At 38.3% G+C, this 18913-nt stretch overlaps 1 protein-coding gene across 1 annotated transcript in view; it reads left to right on the top strand.

Annotated features, from left to right (window-relative positions):
- The window catches only part of LOC102220193 (unconventional myosin-XV-like), a 65666-nt gene that overhangs the window by 7195 nt on the left and 39558 nt on the right, over positions 1-18913 (top strand). Inside the window, exons 7-28 of the mRNA XM_023333275.1 lie at positions 1348-1589; positions 2204-2597; positions 2804-2886; positions 3261-3324; positions 3421-3530; positions 4621-4695; positions 5069-5159; positions 5266-5271; positions 5352-5455; positions 6225-6288; positions 7126-7239; positions 8488-8649; positions 9942-10055; positions 10166-10224; positions 10556-10679; positions 10790-10885; positions 14382-14513; positions 15684-15809; positions 15882-15959; positions 16817-16968; positions 17589-17634; positions 17725-17849. Coding sequence (XP_023189043.1) covers positions 1348-1589; positions 2204-2597; positions 2804-2886; positions 3261-3324; positions 3421-3530; positions 4621-4695; positions 5069-5159; positions 5266-5271; positions 5352-5455; positions 6225-6288; positions 7126-7239; positions 8488-8649; positions 9942-10055; positions 10166-10224; positions 10556-10679; positions 10790-10885; positions 14382-14513; positions 15684-15809; positions 15882-15959; positions 16817-16968; positions 17589-17634; positions 17725-17849 — 2561 coding nt within the window. The remainder of the gene's footprint in view (positions 1-1347; positions 1590-2203; positions 2598-2803; positions 2887-3260; positions 3325-3420; positions 3531-4620; positions 4696-5068; positions 5160-5265; positions 5272-5351; positions 5456-6224; positions 6289-7125; positions 7240-8487; positions 8650-9941; positions 10056-10165; positions 10225-10555; positions 10680-10789; positions 10886-14381; positions 14514-15683; positions 15810-15881; positions 15960-16816; positions 16969-17588; positions 17635-17724; positions 17850-18913) is intronic.

Here is an 18913-nt window from a genome sequence, read left to right as displayed (position 1 = left end):
TTATCCACAAGTAATAAAGGTGCATACGTTGTGGAGAAGCTTAAAGCAGAGTTAGGTTTTTAAGCAATATCACAAACCTTGATTTAAAAAAAGGACACCACAAGTGCAAACCTATCATTTATGGTCATTCACCCAAACAGACTGACTGCACAAACAGCACTACTCATAGAAGCAGCCAAGAGGCCTATAGTAACACTAGAGGACGTGCACAGATTCATAGCTCAGGTGGTTGAGATAAGCTGTAGATAATGTTAGATCAATTGGAAAATTTTATGTAGCTCCTGTTTATTAGCTTATAGCTATTTTGTTGTTTTATTCCTGTTCTTTCATTTTTTGTGCTGCAATTCGGTCAGCCGCTATTTTGTTTTTAAGTACTTTAGAAAAAAAGTGGTAGGATTTTGGTATGGATTAGTAAATACAGGCCAATAATCCTGAAGTAAATACTATTAATTGTGATTGACAATAAGTGGCATGATTTGAAAATTGATGTGTTGTTTGTCCTGCCCAAGGCCTCTGCAGAAACTCAATGCAAGACCACATGGGTAATGAATGTTGAAGCAATAATAGCTCCCAAACATCATGCAAAGGGCAGAAATGCATCAAGAAATATTGTTGTCAATGTGTTGATCCACACTCAGCATGAACTGTACCATGGAAGCAGAACTGCCCTAACTGCTACCAAGTGTGCCTGTTACTGGTATTGCAAAATGACTCTAACTTAATTGTTGCAAGAAGCCATATACCTAGGCCTGTTGCAATAAGCAATAAAATAAATATGATAAATTAAAAGGAGCTAAATCGTTTCCATTTGCATAATTTATCGTTTTTCTCTTTGCTCTATCTTTTTACCAAAAACTGGATGACAGAAGTCTTCAGTCTGCTGCTTTGGTCTCAAGTAGTTCTTTCTTTTAAAGACAGTTTTGTTTACAGAGACTTCATAATTCATTTTATTTGTTGTCTCTTGTTCTGCTTATTTATTTTGGCTATTTAGAATGTCTTACAGTTCCAGTGTTAAAGTTTATTGACCTTTGAGAATGTCTTCTTATTATGACATTACCATTATATTACTTGAAAATGGTCTGAACACAAGATTATCATTCATCGGGATAACTTTTGAGACAATTTATCGTCCAGCAAAATTTGTTATTGTGACAGGCCTATGTTGTATTTCACAAAGAGCGTGTAAAGGCAAACTCTCTCTGTATTTTTTTTGCTTCCCAATACTGCAATTTTTTTTATTGATTCATCACTGAAAATTACAATTATACATAAGGTTTTTTTTGCAAGGCACCATAGGTTAGGGATTTATGGCGATATTCATTAAGTTCTTTGATCCACCACATTTAGGCTCTTCTGAACCAGGATCTTCGAAGTGCGTCATACCGGCTCCCCGATGGTTCTTTAGTTATGCCTGGCCAGAAGCCATCCGCTCCAAACCTGGCAGCTGCTCTTCGGCAGAATCATGGACTTCGCTCTGCTGGTCTCTACCATCTCTCTGATACCTCAGTCCTGTCAGGTGCACCCAAACCCACCAGCCCCAACTTGGCCTCTGCACTGCAGAATGAAGAGCTGCGTGGTATCACTTACAGGTGTGGAACTAGACCTTTAATAGAAGCTGGACATTATAAAAACTGACTCAAGTTTACACAGTTTTGCAATGAATAGCATGTTCAGCAGCTTATGCTAATAAGGCATAAGGTCTGTCCCCAAGAGGTTATCCCATAAGGTCTGTTGAGGATCTGCCTGTGTGTGATAAATATTTTGTTTTTTAACATATCCCCTCAGTAAAATGTTGTTGCACAGATACAGAAAGGATTATGTTACTTGCAAACAGTCAAAAAATGTGGTTGAAACTGAAACATATAAAGACATTTACAGATGTTCAGATGTGGTTCAAAAGATCCTTGACATTAATCAAATAGCCTAACTGAGCCAGAATTCCAACATCTTTGTCAAAAGCAGATTTTTTTCTGTCCAAGCAAAGGCAAAAACTGGTCAACCTTTAGAGAGAGATAACTAAAAAAAACAAAAATACTTTAGTCATAGGCAGTAGGAGAAACATTTTATAAGTACTTCCTGCAAGAATAATGAAAAGTTAAAATGCAAATTTGGTTCCTGGACTATACTGGCTCATATTTAGCTAGTATAATACAACTCCAGGCTATATTTTCTATACAAAAAAGAACTATTCTTTGTTTCATAGGCTTCCAGATGGCTCTCTTCTCACACGCCAGTTCCACAACCCAAAACTGTCCGATGCCATCCAAAATGAGCAGCTTCGTTATGCTTCGTACACTGTGCCAACAGAGCTTCAGGGGGAGGACCATCGCTATGCTGTGATACCTCCGTATGGGCCACGTTCTGGCCACTGGGCCAGGAACGCCAGAGGTGGAGGAGAAGGTGGGGAAAATGTCTGGGCAGCCGAAAGGGTTCTGCCACATGGGACGATTCAGAATTTGTCCAAGTGGTCTATGTACAAAGAAGATGGAATGTTGGAAGGATATTCACCAAGCCCCCAGGCTCCAGAAAAGCAGCTTCAGAACCTGGTGTGGACTCCAGGCAGAACTAGAGTACCAGGTCAAAGCTGGTATGACAAGGTATCTGTTTTCATTCATGTTTCAGTCATAGTTCAAGCGTTAGGTAAAATATTAACCAGATGAAAAGTTTTTCTTCAATGTTTACCAACTCCACAATCTATTACATTGTTATGTCAGTTGTGCAACTAATATTGGTTATATTTCTTAAATTTAGAAAGGATTTTGTTGATCTAATGCCACATTAACTGCATATTAATTGTGTCTAGATTTTTTCTATAATAAGCATGCCCACAACAAACCACAGAGTTGTACGCTGGGCAGAGGGAATGGAAGACATGACTCAGCTCCCGTAAGCACAATTCAGACCAAATAAAAATATTTCAGATTTTCTTTCTGCTACATTCTTTCGACGATTGTGTAGTTTAAAAAAGACAAAGCCTTTAAGTGTCGTCAGGCTTTTATTTGTTACAGTCCTAACAAGTACAACGCTACTTGTTAGGATTTTATTTGATGCAGCACTTTAGTAAATTTGTGTGAAACAAATTTTTTTTCCAATCTTAAGAAAAGGTGAATTCATGCCATTGCAACAGAAGTTTAAGAAAACCCAGATTGTCTCTTCATAATATTTAAGAATGGATTTAAAAGTGAAATGCATCACTGCTAATTAATTGTGACCCTGTGTTTTCAGTGGGTTTCTCTTTAATTTCCTCTGTTTAATTTCAGTGAGCTGAATGAGACCACTGTTCTAATGAACCTGAAGAAACGTTTTGACCATGAACTTACATATGTACGTTTAGCATCTAACATGACAATAAGCTAATCTATCCAAATATCACAAACACTAAGCAAATTTCCATGTTTACTCTCTGTTCCTTTCCCTCAGACCTACATAGGGAACATTCTTGTGTCTGTGAATCCATACAAGTTGCTCAACATCTACGGCACAGACATGGTGCACCAGTATGAAGGCCACGGTCTGAGTGACAACCCCCCGTAAGACCTTGGTGTTGTAATTCTACTTTGTAGATTGATGTTTCAGTGTAATTACAAGTGTTTTGTGGTGTTTCTTTTAAAGCTTTACAATCAGGTTTTCTTCTATATTTGGGTTTGATCGACCGAAGATCATTCTGCTGCGAAATTAAGCACCGTTCTCAATTCTTTTTCCACCACTAGCTGGTTTTCTTTCAGTGTCGCTCTATATTCCACCCATATCCCATTCAGCTTTGACCAGCTTCCTGTTGTTCCTGCTCAAGAAAAACATCATCACAGCATGATGCTGATACCTCCATGTTTCACTGTGGGGATGGTGTGACTCAGGATGAGTTTTGTCTCTGTTTCTGTCACACAGTGTTTTGCATGTGGGTCAATAGGTTTAGTTTTGGTCTTGTCTGCTGATGACCTTCTTCCACACGTTTGCTTTGTTCCTTACATTGCTTATAGCAAGAGCTAAACAGGACTTCTTATTGTTTTCTTCCTGCTGTTGCTGAATAAAAGCCAAATGTAGGAGAGAATCATTATTAATTCTTATTTATTCAGATACTCCCACTTGAGCTGTGAGTCTCTGCATCTCCTCTAGGGTTACCATTTAACTCTTGTCTGTTCCTGCTGGTAATGTTCTGTTTGTTGTGCTTTTCAAATTAGTTGATGTCCTTGATAAGTTAGTAGTCGTGGTATCATGTTTCAATTTTTAGAAAATGGAAAGTGAAATACTTAAAGCTTGGAAAATTGCTTCAAACACGATTGTAATAATAATAGTTTTGAGCTAAAAGTTGCAGGTACAAAAGCACTTTTGCAAGAATACTTTCATATTATTGAACTGTATCAGTTGCAGTTGTGCTCTTGTTCTACGTACGTCTATGTGGTAAGCTGTACTTAGAGATGCAGTATCATGGTAAGCAGGGTGTAAATGCCTGCGCTCTCATATGTAAGTGATAGGCTACTGTTACATTGTAACTGGTTGGTTCCCAAGGCAGCGTTTGGTCATGTTTTTCACTACCACATATGCATTAAACAGACACACTCAGCACACAGAAGTGACAGGCATAAAAATAATGGTCATGAAAAATGTCTCTTTGTGTTGCAGTCATCTCTTTGCCATTGCTAATCTCTCATATACAAGCATGATGGATGCCAAAAAGGACCAGTGTATTGTGATCAGGTATGAAATGTTGTCACAGTTGCTGCTGCTAATATGTTTTTATTAAATACTGATTTCAGTAAGCAGCTCTTAAACTGAACAAAATATTACCATTTTACCAAGAAGTATGACATACTAAATGGTATTTTTGTCATTCAGAATTGTGTTAACTGAAGATACCAACTTTTTAAAGCCATTTTTGGGGATCTACAGAAATGAGAATATCATAAAAAATATTTCATTTCAGTAAAATTCATATTATATAGACAGCTTTTTTATGCACTCATCCACCCCTTTTCAGTGCACTACCTAGCCATTTTGAGAAGAACACTCTTCTTACCAATTAAAACTCCTGCATAATATGTCTGTACACTCATCGTTTTTCTTTTTCCAGTGGAGAAAGTGGGTCAGGAAAGACTGAGGCCACCAAGCTGATCTTGCGTTACCTGACAGCCATAAATTACAAACGCAATGTCACTCAACAGGTATGCACTGATTACTGCTCTGTAGCTTCATTCCAATTTACCGGTAGCTTTATACGTTTACATTTTAATGAACTTTTTTTTCCCCATATGCATCATGTTCGTTCAGATTGAGGTATTTTTTAAATTTATATATGATAACTAACATTTTCATTTTACAAAACCAGTGATGTTTTATTGGCGATGTTTCATCAGATCCTTGAGGCTACACCCCTGCTGGAGTCTTTTGGAAATGCCAAAACAGTTCGCAATGACAACTCCTCACGCTTTGGAAAATACACACAAATCTACATGGAGGAGTGAGTAACTATGTTTTCTGCTCTTGCTTTTGTTGAACAAGTCAAACGATAGTTTCAGTTTTTTAGGACTTTCAAGCATCTTTCAGTAGCCAGTCTTTGCAAGGCATTGGGGCACCAACTCATTTTTGTATGTGGAAGTAGGATATGCTGTAATCAGTGGTATCAAAAGCTGTTGATAGATCTGACAGAAAACTTAAACTAAATTTAAATAAAAAAGTAATACTGGGGAAAATATCACTGGTACGCCCGAAGAGCACTGTCTCTGTGTTTTTAGTTAAAACCTCAATAAATTTACTCAAATTCCATTTTTTCTGTTGTACTCAATTGTTAATTAGAGACAATTTGAAATGTTTTAGATAAAAAGAGGACATTTAGTCATAGATTTAGTTCACTACCAAATAGAGGTCTGGGTTCTATTTATCATGAATGGTGTGACTAAATATATTTTTATGAATGTCTAAATATAATACCAGTTCTATTTACACCAATTCAAAAAGCCTGTTTCCATTATTTCTGTAGTGTATTACACATAGATTTAATCAGCCTTATGCCATCAGGCTAATTTTATGTTAGTTCAACTCTGTAAAGACAACTCATCTGTTGAAATGGATACACAGGGTATTCCTGGCAAATATGTAAACATGTCCCAGAAGCAGCAACGTCATAATCAGATATGTTCTTAGAGCAGTGATGTCGTGGATCCAACCACATTGCACATGTATGACCTCTTACCTAACACAACAATGAATGTTTATGTGCCATTTACCAGGGGTGTAATCAGTGGTGCCATAACGTCTCAGTATCTGCTGGAGAAGTCCCGCATTGTCTTTCAGGTGAAAAATACAAGAGCACACACCTGTACACACACTCTGCATGTCAGGAGGAGTCTTCTTACACATGAGTTATACTGAGAAAGTGGACAGGATGTAACAGAGGTCCAGTCTCAAATTACTACTACCCCACAACGTTTCAATGCATCTGTTCTCCAACACAGCTGAATCACTAGCCTGGCCGTTTCCTTCATACGCAATTCTGTTTGATTCTCATCTCCCTTCAGTGCTCTGTTTGGGATTTGTCATATTGAGTTTGATTTCTCTGGATGCATTTCATCCTGGCCAATCAGTGTATAGGAGGAACGATTGGAGGAAATTTTCTTTTCTCCATTTTAGAATTGCAACCTGCCTTGGTTGTAGTTTAGCAATGACAGTGAACGAAGCCTTTCAGTCCATGTTGGCCACGCTTCTAAATCCTAAACTATTAAAGCTGGAGCAAGAGGAATGTTTTAAACATTTTATTGCTGGCAAAGATGAAATGGCCCTTTTTCTCATGGGGTTATTTACAGCACACACAATTTTCAGTAAGCCTCATAGTGTCAAACTGACGCACTACATTAGCGACTGGGTAAAATTTTAAACTTCAACAGAATCTGTGCCTCCTGCAAGTGATGGCTCCTCAACTGCCTAAGATCCAGATAATCTGTACGAAGAAAACATAGAACATAGCACCCTTCATGAATAATTTAATTCCAGTGTGTTAGAGAAGTGACGCATCCACAGGTTGCATGACATGAGCAAAGTCTGCTGTTGAGGCAGCAAGCCTTTGGTTAGTGTTGTTGGTTATCATCCTTCCTTTGATTGATTTCAGCTCATTTGTGTTTTTTAAATGCACAGGCCAAATCAGAGAGGAACTATCATATCTTCTATGAGATGCTGGCAGGTCTTCCCCCTCATGAGAAGCGCTCATTGTATCTGCAGGAGGCTGAGACGTACTACTATCTGAACCAGGTTGACTCACACAGCACAGCATCACGGAAGACTTGGGTGCATCTCAATACAGTAGAACACCATTGATTAAAAGTCTAATTCATTTTAGTAATTCAGTTAGAGTAAAATTAGATATTTATTTTACACTAAGCAATATTTTCAAAAATATAGTCTGTTTTTTTTTTTTTTTTACTTACACCCCAAGAAAATTCAAAAAAGTAATATTATTATATAATTTATATTATAAAGATTATTGAAAATGGGAGTATTTTCACAGCCTACTGAAAAGCATGCTGATGTATTGTACAGTATCTTCTCTGAATAAATGGTCTGGGCTCCTTTTTTGAGGTGCTGCATCATTGCAGTTTGGCATGGAGGCGATCAGCCAGTGGCCCAGCTGAAGCTTTCATAGTGATACTCATCTCATCTCTGTGGTGTATGATTTAGTTTGTTCTATTTTTGTCTTTGACAGTATCTTCTCTCTGTGGTTTTACTTAAGGCCAGTTTTCTGGCCAATCGGTGATGGGGTGCCATAGTCATTAATGCAGGTATTGATAAATAGGGCTGTGAGCAAGTCACAGATTTTCAGGAGGAGGGAGCATGGATTTCTCTCTTCCAGTTCACTTCCCTTTCGATGGTGTGCTTCTTTGAGAGCATACATGTGAAGATAGAGGGCAGATGCTGTTTAGAGATAGAAATGGACTCTGTGTGCTGGGTGGCTCTGTTGTTAGAGCGTGGGCTCCACATTATTCTTGATGCAGTTGACCAGAGTTTGAGCCCCGGTCTCAGGCCATTTGCTGCATGTCTTGTTGTATCCACTCTATGGAATAACATCTCTACTTATTGCTAGTAATCAAGTCACAGATTGTTTTAATTTTTTACCTTATGATTTTTCAAGATGTCTTCATCTAATGTTGACTCTTGTTTGTTTGTTTTTTTTCTAATTAAAGTATGATACAAAAAATGTTGCTGGTAAAGACCACATAAGTTTTCATTGTGCACTGAAAATCTCAGAAGTGAAAGTGGGTGCATTTAGTTTGATAATGGAAAATGTTTTACATTCTGTTGGTAATAAGCACTAATGTGTTGTGATGCACTGATGTGGGTCTTCTTGTGTTCACTGTAGCAGAACTAAACTTCAGAAGTTATCAAAAATAAGCAGAGAGCTGCTGATGAGTTGTTCTAAAATCAGAATGAAATTGGATGAGGTTAAGTACATTGTCAGTGATGCTAATGAGATGACAGCTGTGTGTGCTCATGTGTGTGTAGGGAGGAAACTGTACCATTGAGGGTAAGGATGATGGGGAGGATTTCAGGCGTTTGCTGAGTGCCATGGACATCCTGTGCTTCACCCCAGAAGAGCAAAACGGTATCTACAGACTTCTGTCCTCGGTGCTTCATCTGGGGAATGTCTACTTCCAGTCACATCAGGTCTCACTCAGTCAAACTGACACATACACACCTTGCAAAAGGATGCATACCACTTGACGTTTTCAGCAATTTATCTATATTATAACCACAAATTTCAATGCATTTATTGGAATTGTATCTGCTAGCTCAACACAAAGTACATAAAGTAGTATATAACTGTAAAGTGGTTGATTCAAGATGTTTGGCCATCATTTGTATTCATCCCCCTAATTTCTACATTATAGAGTCGCTTTTGCCTGCTATCACAGCTAACGTTTTTATGGCTGTAACTTTATTAACATTGTCTAGGGGCAGATTTTTTATAGCTAGTCTCTGTCATACTAGAAGGCATCTATGAACACAAACTTTCAGCACATTCTTAAAAGAGGGAATATCTCAATAAAGAGACAATGTCACCTTCAGTTGTTATGAAAATGCTGTTTAAATCAAAATACAGTATTTTCATAGTAATGAAAATGCTGTATTTTGCCTTCGACATTTGTCTTCACCTTGAGATTGTTCTGTCTGTTTAACAACCTCCGGTAATTCCTCTTCAGCACGTCATCACAGCATTGCTTCCCTATACTGTCCATTGATGATGTTTACAACCGTTCTTAGGAACGCTGTGGTTTGGTTTGAGCTCAGTAGATGTGCAGTTCCACCTGGAGTTTACTAGTTACTGCTTTCTGGTGGAGTTATAAGGCACAAGGGCGAGTGGGGCGAGGGCTCTGTCAGGCTGGAACTTGGCTGAGGGATGAAGCTCCAAGGTGGAGCTTTGGGGAAATGGGCAGTTCTCTCAGGCATTAAGACACCCTGAATAACCATGAGCTCAAAAAGTCAATTTTGCACAATACCTGCCCTCCCTCTCCAAACAATCACAGTGCAGGAAATTACAGTTCCACGCAATATTTGCCCATTAGTAGTCACCAATTCTTCAGCAGCAAGCATCTTCTCAGTGACCGTACATATGTAAAAGCAATGGAAAACTTTTTCAAGGTGTGACTGGCAAATTATCTTTATCTGGTTCTTTTGCACCGCTCCGTTTTCTAATGCCGACGTGGGAATCCGCCACCGAGGGCCATTTAAAAAAATGTCCCTGCAACGCACTCCCCTGAGCTGTAGATCTTTCCAGCATTTCTGTATTAATAAATAAATGCATTGATGTTTGTGATGTCACAGTCTAATGTGGCACGATGTGAAAAAGTGTCAGGAGTATGGATGCCTTTGCAAGGTAATGCAGTATATAAGTCCATTCAGTTTCAAAGACACAGCAGATGGTGACAGCATGGCTGCATGCTTGTGCCTCCGTCCAGGTTGAGGGCCAGGAGGCTGCGGCGGTGGTGAGCGCACAGGAGATCAGAGTGGTAGCCGAGCTGCTGCAGGTTTCACCAGAGAGTCTGCAGAAAGCTGTCACTTATAAAATGACTGTAAGCCCACGGTCAACCTCACACTCAACCTTAATAGAATGTTTCCAGACTGAGGGCGGTGCTAGTTATCCAATTTGAATCTTTGAACTCTCTTCCCCTCCGTCCCTCAGGATACAGGGAGGGAACAGATCTACACTCCATTGACAGTGGATAGCGCTTTAGATGCCAGGTGAGTGCCTGGAGTAAATGTTTAGTAAAAGAACTGAGGTTATAGCATTTTGTTTTTGGAAGAACTTGCAAGTGACCCATGCTTGACAGTCTTATTTGAAGCTGTTTTAATGTTCTCGTTTTAACCCTTCTATAAAATAACTACACCAGGAGACTTCATACAGAGGGGGAGTGGAGAGTCTTTGATATTCTCTTCCAATCTTTGGTTGAGGCATGTGAGGACAAAGGATCTCAGGGCCAGGGGGAGATTTTTCAGATGTCTTCTGTTACCATAGGAACCCAGTTTTCTGTTTCCATAGAAACCTTATTGTGTGTTTTTTTTTTTTTCACAGAGATGCTGTTGCCAAGATCCTGTACTCGCTGCTCTTTAGTTGGCTGACAGAGCGTATCAACGGACGGGTCTACCCTCGCACCGAAGCCCTCTCCATCTCTGTGCTGGACATCTACGGATTTGAGGTCACGCTATGAAGCAATCTCTTCTCTAGATTTTCCTGTGGTGATGGATTAAAGTTTTCCTCTGTTAACTTACCCATACACCTCCCAATGTCTTCTCTTTTGCTCTTCAGGAGCTACAGGTGAACAGTTTTGAGCAGCTATGCATCAACTACGCAAATGAAACTTTGCAATTCTACTTCAACAGAGTCGTCTTCCAGGAGGAGCAGGTCAGGGAGATCACAAGTTAAGACTTCTACATCAAGAAGTTATACACAGAACTGGAACAAAAATTCTCACACATATATTTGCCTATCCAAAGCCAGACTTACTTTTAGTTTCTGTAAGCGTTCTTAAGTAGCAGTTTTTTCAGACTTTCTGAAGGTCAACAGATGTTTTTCTTTGGACTTTGTTTGGTTTTTTATTCATTTTCAGCTTTATACCTGATCATATCCACAGGAACGGGTTTTGCTTGTAAATCCTTTTAACTCTACCAAATCATTCAGGGCTTAAATTTTACCTCCACCTAATTTTCTTCTATACCATAAACAATAGAAAACAGTTGGCTGCCTCTGTTAACTTACCCATACATCTTAAAAGTCATATTTTAAAACAATGTGATTCTGAAAGAGATATTAGTTGAAAGCTTTGTAAAAACATTTCTTCTTTCAATTTCCACAAACCCTCTTTCTCTGCTAATTTAAGCAGAAACAGTATTGGTGGAAGGTTTTGTTTCATGATGCAAATGCATTAAGCAATTTTCATTGTACAAATGAATAAAGTCTCTGAGAAGTCAGGTTTTAAGTCCAGAGATAACAACTCAACTCTTGGGTTTCCACGTCATCACATTTAAGTCAAAAACAAAAATCTTAACTTAGAGTGGAGTTTGAGACTCAAGTCTCATGAAGTCTTCATCTGAAAATCAGGACTTGCTTTTTAAAGACCAGAGGCTTGTCTTGAGGAAGAAGACTTGTCTTGGCTCTGTCCGTTAGAGAGACTTGAGTCCTGACTTGTACTTGCTCCACAAAGAATTGATATTTGACTGGATCTGCCCCTGAAAGACATGAGGATTTGGGTTTTTTGATCATTTTTCCTCTGACAGGCTCAATGATTCCCTATTGTTGTTAGCAAGGAAAGTCAGGCAGGGATATTATGCTAAAAGGCCTTAAGTAAGCAACAAAATCGCTAGGTGCATAGTCACATGCAAACAGTAGACACTGGTCCTTGCTAAGGCTTTAATGAAGTTGCTGCATAGTTTGCGACACACCAGGATTATGTGAAATGAAATGAAGGTCTTAAGTACTAGAGAGCTTGATTACACACAGGCTGGAAGGAGATAGAACAGGGTGTCAAACTCCAGTCCTCAAGGGCTGCTGTCCTGCAGTTTTTAGTTTTTAGATGTGCCACAGGTACAAAACACTGGAATGAAATGGCTTAATTACCTCCTCCTTTGTAGATCAGTTCCCCAGAGCCTTGAAAATGACCTAATTATTCTATTCAGGTGTGGTGCAGCAGAGGCACATCTAAAAGTTGCAGGGCAGTTGCTGGCCCTCCATAACTGGAGTTTGACACCTGTGAGACAGAACATGAGAAGAGCTGAGGATGAAGTAAACAATAACTGATGTAAAACTCTGATAAAGGAAAGGCAGGAATAACTAAGCTGATTACAAAGACCGAACTAAAAAGTACGATCTAGAGCATGGAAAAGTGGAAACATAGAAACAAACCTATAACCCCAAACAACCCAAGACCATGACAAAGCTCTGTCCATAACACACAGTCATGCTTTCACTCTAACAGTTGATGCATCTCTTCTTTCAGATAATCTAATGGTCACACATGCAAACATAAATGTTAAGCTCTATAAATGTTGTGCAAAACTCATTCCAGCCTGTATTTCATGCATACATGTGTGGTGTTTGTATATTGCTTTGAAAGCTCACCTTGCTGACCCCTGCCTGATATGAGCCTTCCTTTACTGGACATAGTTTGTGAAATATGATTATGCAATTACCTCTGTCTGCTGGTGGAGGATCATTCAGGCAGAGCAGAGCTTTATACCTGTGGTCACATATAACGCGGGTATGACGAGGCAATGTGAACTATGAAGTAAAAATGAATCAAAAAAATTCAAAGCTGCAGACAGAGCCTCTGAGCTCTGCAAATTTGAGCTTAGCTGTGAATCTAAGAGCAGCAAAGACAGAACATTGTGTCACTTTGTCACTAGAGACATAGATCACGCTGTCTGTTCAGGGCAGATATTCTCTTTCCTACTTCTTCCTTTAAGCTGTGTAAAGGCCTGTAGCTCCCAGTAGGTGTGTTGAACCTGGGACCTACAAGCTTCCGTAAATTGTTCTTGTTCTTGTGCAGCTCCATGATTCTTTTCCTGATATCTCTAGAATCTAATCTGATTTCTTTTGATTTTCCCGTTGTGTCAGACAAGAAAGCAGCATGTTCAAGCAGTGGCCTTAAAATACATCCACAGGTGTTTCTAGAATTATTTCAGATATGTCAGTGAACCTATCAAACGTTTCCAAAATCTTGAGACATCATCATATGTGCTTTACCTCATTTTTTTTAAGAAATGGAAATCATTTAGTATGTAAACTTCTGATTTATAAGACATAAAAACAATAATTCTCTGATATATTGAAAATAATCTTGATATTTTTTACTGACCTGAAACAGAACACGCTTGGTCTGACTTAACTTGAGACAGTGAACGCTATGAAGCAATCTCTTCTATAGATTTTCCTGTGGTGATGGATTAAAGTTTGCCTCTGTTAGCTTACCCATACACCTCCCAATGTGTATTGTGTCTTTATTTGATGTATGTCAGTTTCAGGGTTCAACTGTATATGGTACCTTTTTAGTCACACTGGCCACTCAAAGAGCTTTACACGACAGCCACATTTATCCTTTTGCATCCATAAAGGTATGCAGATTTATACACTTGCACAGAGACTGGTCTGTAATTTGGGCTTAACACTCATGTGACCAGAGGAAGCTGAAATCTAACCTTAAGCCTTCCGATTGTAAGACAACTGCTCTGCCTCTGAGCCACATTTATAAGCCATGAGGAAATAAACGAATGAGACTGCAATGGAAAGCCATCAATGAGCTTTGAGGTTACAGTTGGAAAGTGGAGGTTGGGCTTCAGTTCAAACCATATTTTCCAGCCAAAACAAAAGTATTGGTAGCAAAGAAAAAGATAAAAGAAAAAGATATTTTTCAAATCATAATGTGAAGATTTATATAGTTATTTCTGTTGTAAGAAAGAAGTTAGCAGAAGCTTCTGCCCTCTGAGAGCATTAGCATTAACTACCACAACACCACTGTAAAAACAACCAGCATTTCTCATCCGTGGAAGTCAACCCTCCCTTTTCTCCAGATAATCATAGTAGTTATCTTGAGAAATACATAAAGTAGACTAAATTAGTAATAGTTACAATTCTAATCAGATTCCAGATGCTGTTTAATTCATTTGGACACAAAACCCCCAAGTCCTATTGAGAGGAATTATTGTGGTGAAACCATCTTCCTGGATGGTTGGGACAGGGGGATTTTTGATTAAATGCAATTGATGGATATCATATGGACCCATAAAGATAAAACCTGGTAAAATAAAACATTTTCTTACCTGATAAACTTCATGCATTTCTTGTGATGGTTTATTGGTTTTATTAACCTCATGAACTTTGTTGTGTCCTGAATTGTGTTCTGCAGGAAGAATACATGCGGGAGCAGATCCAGTGGCAGCCGCAGCTCTTCAGCAACAACCAGGCATGTCTTGACCTTATTGCTGCAAAGCCTCATGGGATCCTGCGCATATTGGATGACCAGTGCGGCTTCCCCCAGGTACCAAACCTGTTTCCTATTTTGACATTTAAAATGTGGATGAGAGTACACCTAATAAACACATGAAGAGTAAAAAGTTAGCTCTTCATAAATCATGAGCCTGTTAACCCTTGTATTGTCTTGAGGGTCAAAAGTGACCCACTACCATGTTTAGCAGTAAAAAAAAAAAAACTTTAAACTATATTTTTGCAACTTTAAATTTCGTGACTTTTTCTAAATTGACCCCATCATTAGAAAAAGTGATACTTTGTTTTTGTTTATGTTTCTATGTGAGCTGTACACCACAAAGGTACAAAGATCGTCTTCAACAGAATCTGTGCCTCTAGCAAGTAATGAATAGTGAATATAAAAGAATGAACTGAAGTTACAAATTGTTGACTTGTTCCCCTTTAGCATAGTTAAATCAGAAGTAATTACTTCACATTTATATAATTACAATAATAAACCTTTACTGTGTGTAAAAGAAAACTGTTATGACAGTTGTTTGTGGTAAAAAGAAAAGAAAAGTGTAAATACTATTGATCGTCTTTTTGCATTGTATAACAAAAAATACATGATAAAAATGAATTAAATTGAGTTGAATTGATAAATAACTGATTGTTTCATCATGCAAAATAGCTTTTGGATTTCAATTCAAGTAAGCTGCTTTATTTTGGAGCTTTTGGTAGGGCGGGTCATTTTAGACCTGCAGGACAAGGGGAGTAAACAGAATGTTAAGATATTATAAGGTTTAATATACTTTTGGTGAATTGAAAGCAATCTTATCCAGAGACAAGTTTCTGTAGAGAGCTGATGTGCTTTGAATGAAGCAAGATGTCATAACACTAAACTATTGAGAGCAATAACTGATTGAAATAGTTCATGCTTAATTTTTAGGAGAAAGGAAGTTTTACAAGCTTCCTTTGTTGAATAGTCCATGATTCAGATCAGATCAATATGAAACTATTAAACATGCTGACTTAATTATCTACTTGCCGCTATCATCACTTCAACATGATAAAATGATTGAGCTCATATTGAGCTAAATGTATTACAGAGTCTCTGGAGCTCAGTGTGAATTAAAAGCAGCATTACATCAGGGACTGAATCAGTTTTCCAAATATGTATGTCTGCTATAGACATATGGTTTCCATGACACATGAACCATTAACCATCCACAATTATCACTAGGCAACAGACCATACCTTCCTTCAGAAGTGCCACTATCACCATGGTAATGATCCACTGTATGCCAGGCCCAAGATGCCATTGCCAGAGTTCACCCTGAAACACTATGCAGGGAAAGTTACCTACCAGGTACATTTTTTTCTGTTTTACTTTGTTCATGGTTTTACTTTTCTGTCTGAGCTCCAACAATGTGCTTTACAGGTTCATAAATTCCTGGACAAAAACTTTGACTTGGTCCGGCAGGATGTTTTAGACCTCTTCATTCAAAGCAGGAACAGAGTAAGATCATCCCAGTTCTATCTTCATCTCATGACTAAGCCAGAGTTTGTTATTTCCAAGCAGTGCATCTCTTCTCTAAAATCTTTCAGAAATAAAATCTTATTTAGCTTTCAACTAGAAGTTCAATTGGTTAACATTTTGGGTGGCATTCTGGAAGAAATACTTGAAAATAATCACAAAATGTTTTTATTAGAAGATTTGAGTGAAAATATTGTTTTAAGCCTTTTTAATTTTTGTTACATTAAAACCGCAAACTTCAACCTATTTTGTCAAATTGGATGCATCGGACCAGCAAAAGTTGCAAGTTTGTGTATGCTGTACATATTTATAAAATGCAAAGACAATAATTGGGCTTTTTAAAAACTTTCACAATAAAAAGATCCTCAGAAGTCCAGCATTCATTTCTGTTTAGCTTTCCTTCCACTGGCACTCAAAAAACACTGTCCACCAATGACCTCTAGACATCGGCTGAGTAAAAAGTGTGTGTCATTTAATTCAGCTGGTCAATGAAGGCCCCGGAGCCCAACTACCAGAGCACCATTCCCAACAATACAATAACTTTCTGAGTGTAATGTTGCAAAATGTGAAAAACGTCAAAGGCTATGAAAACGTTTTAAGGTGTGGTGGGTGTGTTGCGCTCAGTCGGTTGCAATGTGAGCTGGGATCAGTAACCACAGGCTGCAGACTGTAATTACAATACTCTCCATGTTAAAAAAAATCTCAGCTCTGCATTCAGATAGTTAATGTTTAATGTTTAGGCATCTTTAACAAATATCATCCTTCTGTTACCTGAGAAGATCCTTGTGCCTAAGCCCTGTCTTTTAGGCTGACTGTACATCCTCTGTGTTTGTGATCAGATGGTCTCCAGCCTTTTCTTGAAGCATTCTGAGTCTTTGACGCAGCAGCGCTCCAATTTGCGTCGCAACAGTGCAGCCCGACGTCATCAGACCAACACAGTCAGCGCAAAGTTCCAGAGCAGCCTGCAGGAACTGCTGGACAAGATGAAGAGGTTTGTAGTTACTGCAGACGTCTTGCTTTTGGCTACCAGACATTCATACTTGAAAGCATAAAGGGCATCTGGAGGCCTTCTCACATAAACTGTATAGAGCCGAAATGGCAAATATGATTAAACTCTTGTCATTAGGAAAATGAAACCCATGATAAGTCATGCTGAACACCATCAACAGTAATGAGACAGTGCAAGACAAAGGGTTTATAAATATGTCCAAAGTGTAGGATGTAAAAGAAGAGTGATGGCAGGAGTATTTCTTCCATTGTTCTAATCTTTTATATCTGTTGTAAAATAACCTTCTTTAATGTAATAAATTCTGAATGTTTTATTTCGCTTGGTTCCACAAGTGAACAATTCCAACAGCTGACTAAGTTCAAAGCCATAAAACTTGACATCTCACATAAATTGAGATTGAAAATCTTAGGACCACTTTCAGTCTTACGTTAATTTTATGTTAATCTAATAACTAAACTGACACATAACTCGTGGCTCTCAGCAGAAAAAGTTTATTCCCTCTAAATCTACACTAATAAACAGACACACCTTTTTAGACAAAAAGGTTCAAATAATGTCATACGTTACTCATCTGTGCATCAACTGTCATCCGTCTGTGACAGGTGTAACCCTTATTTTGTGCGATGCATCAAGCCGAACCGTCATAAGGTACATTTGCAAGTTGGATGATGTGTGCCGGTTTGCAGTGTTGTTTTTTTATTCAGTTTATATTGATACACAGTTCACCTGTGTATGCAGAAGCCAGGAATGTTTGACATGGATATGGTCAACACGCAGCTGCTTTACTCTGGCATTATGGAGACAATACGTATAAGGAAGGAAGGCTATCCAGCAAGACTGCCCTTTCACAGCTTCCTGTCAAGGTTGGTTGTTGAAGATCTGGACAGTGACCATATTTAAAGGCAGCTTAGGTCGAATCAGTTGTACTTTTGTAGAAGAGGTGTTTCAATTGAACCTGGGTTCTCTGTGGCTCTGCATTAGCTACCAGTCACACACTAAAAATGTATTCCCTACTGAATCTTATTATGTATGGAGGACGGATCCTGCCAAAATTGACAATAAAATTGGAATAAATAAATGGCTTGGTAAAGTAATTAATGTGCCAAATAATGTATCCTAAAATAAAAATAATTTTCCCAACTTACAGTGTGACAAAAAAAATCTCAAGTGAAGGTTCTGGATTTACCTACATTTAGATGTAGCTTAAGTCAAGATTTAAATCTAATTCAAATCAATTAGATTTAAATCTAATTGGGCACCCTGCTGTGACCTTAAACAGGAAAACCCAGCAGTTTAACTAAGCTTAATATGAAACACTTTTCATTCATGGCAATCACTGATTAGTGTTTTTACATTAGACCTGTACTCCTCAAACATCACTCACAAACACCTTTATTCATTGATGTGCAGATCAGGAAGCAACTTGGGATTAGGTGGCTTCCCAAAGTCACATCAAAATGTGACCGTAGGAAACTAGAATCATCAACTTCCTTAGAGCAAAACGTCTTTTCCCATTAAGCCACAATTTCTCTAAAATGAAGGCAATCCTGCAAAGAAGATTGGGCCAGTAAAGGATTAAACCTTCAAATCTGCTGTGGATTGGTTTTTCCCTTTAAAAATGAAATATTCATTTAGAAACTGTATATCGCATTTCTGCAGGTCATAGCTATAAGCTTGTTTCATGATCTGAAATAGGAAAAATAAGTAAAAACAGAAGAAACCTGTGAGGAATGACACTTCATCACATTACAGCAACAAACAGAATATTTTTAATTCTGATGGAATTGAAAATATTAATTTAAAATACCGTAGTATTTGTCAACCTCCCTTTTCACCATCCTGTCTTGAAAGACAATGTTCCTGTGGCTCTCAGCACTCTTTCAAAATCGTTGTAATTATTGCCTTTCTCTGGAGATAATACATTTCA

The sequence above is a fragment of the Xiphophorus maculatus genome, chromosome 5 (assembly GCF_002775205.1).
Source record: "Xiphophorus maculatus strain JP 163 A chromosome 5, X_maculatus-5.0-male, whole genome shotgun sequence".
Classification (NCBI taxonomy): domain Eukaryota; kingdom Metazoa; phylum Chordata; class Actinopteri; order Cyprinodontiformes; family Poeciliidae; genus Xiphophorus; species Xiphophorus maculatus.
The sequence above is the reverse complement of the archived record's forward strand: the minus strand, read 5'-3'. Positions and strand labels throughout refer to the sequence as shown.